A 2,376-nucleotide genomic window follows, 5' to 3' on the forward strand; every position below is an offset into this window, starting at 1 on the left:
TTTATAGATCAAATAGCTCATTAATAAATGTGGTTTTAGTTGAAATAGTGAAAACCATAATGCTTTAGATTCCAAACTTATAATTCACATCCTATGAATTTTAAAAAAAATAGATAACCGTAATATTTAAATAACAAATACTTAAGAATTAACTTTTTTTTTTATATCATTTATATCTATTTTATAATTCATATTCAATATTCATAATTATTTCTTTTAACAATGTTTCCTCCAAATTTCAAACCACTATCTATCTCTACTTGAAAACACAATATCTCATACCATTGAATTGTTTAAGATTATGCAAAAACAAAATTTGTGAAGTGCTTTGCTTGGCGCGTGAAGAGTTGGAATGCATTTTCAAGTCCACTCTGCAGACTTTAGCCAATAATGGCCAAACCCCAAACCCAATCCCTGCTATCATCACTGTAGCCACACTCTTGTTCGCTTCACGGTAAAAAAACAAAAGGTTAAAATTATATTTTACAGCGCAGTAAAAATCAATTAGAGAAGCAGCTATCAAGTGATTTGATTTCAGAGGAAGGAGGAAGGAGGAAGGCTTATATCAAGACGGTCTCAACGCCCCCCTTTGAAACCAAAACACACACACACACACACACACACACACAGAAACAGCTTTCTTTTTGCAGATAGAAAGGGAAGAAATTACCCAAAAAACAAAATTTATGGCCACACTCTCTTATTCCTCTTATCTTCGTCTTCTTCTTCTCTATTAATTAGGAAAAAAAAACTGTTGAATTTTTTTTATTAAAATTACATAATTCCTGTTGAAGGGAGGGGAAATGGAGTTTGAGGATCAAGAAGAGCAGGAAGAAGAGATGGGTTTGACACCGAGTTATGACTCGCTGGGAAACTCGTCTAGACTCAAAATGTCAGGTGTTGAACCTGGTTCAGTAACTCCAACGGGTCAGCAGCAGCAGCAGCAGCAGAGGAAGCCTAGGTATAGGGAGTGTTTGAAGAACCATGCGGTGGGGATCGGCGGTCACGCTCTCGACGGTTGCGGTGAGTTCATGCCGGCTGGAACTGAAGGCACCCTCGACGCTCTCAAATGCGCGGCTTGTAACTGCCACCGTAACTTCCACCGCAAGGAATCTGAGCTTGGCTCCCCAAACTCCGTCCACACCACGGACCTCTACTTCCATCACCACCACCACCACCAGCCACCGCAATTTGCGCCTTACTTTAGAGCACCAACAGGGTACCTCCACGTTGCCGGACAACAAAGGCCATTAGCTTTACCATCAACCTCAGGAGGAGGAGGACACAGCAGAGAAGATCAAGAGGATGCTTCGAATCAAGGAAGCTCAAGGAAGAGATTTAGAACAAAGTTTACGCAGGAACAAAAGGAGAAGATGCTGAGTTTAGCTGAGAGACTAGGGTGGCGGATTCAGAAACATGATGAAGAGATTGTTCAACAGTTCTGCAACGAAACTGGGGTCAAAAGGCAAGTTTTGAAAGTTTGGATGCATAATAACAAGCACACTCTTGGTAAGAAACCCTAGAAACAGATTATGAGGGAACTTTAGATGTGTACATTTTTTAGGGTTGACCATCTGGGGAGGGAAGGGTACTTTGATAGTGATTATGATGTTGGGCATGGACTACTTAACAGTGTTATTATGTTGGGTTTAAATTAGGTTATCACGTAATGTTAATGGGAACTTAAGTTATTTTAGTTCTAATCTATTTCCCTTCTTGTTGCATTTCCAAAAAAGCACTATTTTAATTCCAAAATGGGTTTACATAATGAAGCACTGAAGCAAAGTGGAGACATGCAATGCAATGCAATGCAAGAGGCATGATGAAAATGGAAGAGCATTGAGACAAAAGAAGGAAGAACCGGTGAAGCATGATCTCCCTTTGGAGACCGGGATTATATATATATATAAACATAAGATTACTTAATTTCCTCTACGTGTGTGTCTCTGCATTTTTTTCAAGTTAATGTTCTTTTTCTATAAGTCTTTATTTCATCAAATCCTGAATGGGAGCGGTGGAGCTTGTTGTTTGAGGTATCATGGATGGCGTCATGGCATTTAATGTATGCGGTTCTTTTCTTGCTTGCTTTTTTCAACATTGATTCTCCTCCTTCCATTCAATGTAGATGCCCTCTAAGCCTTTTTTTTTTTCCTTCACAGCACTTTGCCTTCCTTGTTGCACTTCTTCTTCTTCTTTCTTCAGTCTTCACTTTCTTTTTCTGCAGTTTCTTTTTTCCCTAAGGCATGGGTACAGTTTGCCTTTAATGTTGAAGCAAACAATGGTTTATAATCATGGGGCCTCCTTTTGTTTTTCCTGGTAACGCATTTACTTTTTCAGTCTTTGAGTACTGAAGTTGATCTTTGTTTTTTCTTCTTA

General features: G+C 38.9%; 1 protein-coding gene across 1 annotated transcript; it reads left to right on the top strand.

Moving 5' to 3' along the window:
* The first annotated feature begins 307 nt into the window (after window positions 1–307).
* Window positions 308–1,703, top strand: LOC108464149 (zinc-finger homeodomain protein 2-like). The gene has a single exon (XM_017764274.2). The coding sequence runs from the start codon at window positions 804–806 to the stop codon at window positions 1,521–1,523; it is 720 nt and encodes a 239-aa protein (XP_017619763.2). The 5' UTR covers window positions 308–803; the 3' UTR covers window positions 1,524–1,703.
* Window positions 1,704–2,376: the final 673 nt, after the last annotated feature.

The sequence above is a fragment of the Gossypium arboreum genome, chromosome 2 (genome assembly GCF_025698485.1).
Source record: "Gossypium arboreum isolate Shixiya-1 chromosome 2, ASM2569848v2, whole genome shotgun sequence".
Classification (NCBI taxonomy): Eukaryota; Viridiplantae; Streptophyta; class Magnoliopsida; order Malvales; family Malvaceae; genus Gossypium; species Gossypium arboreum.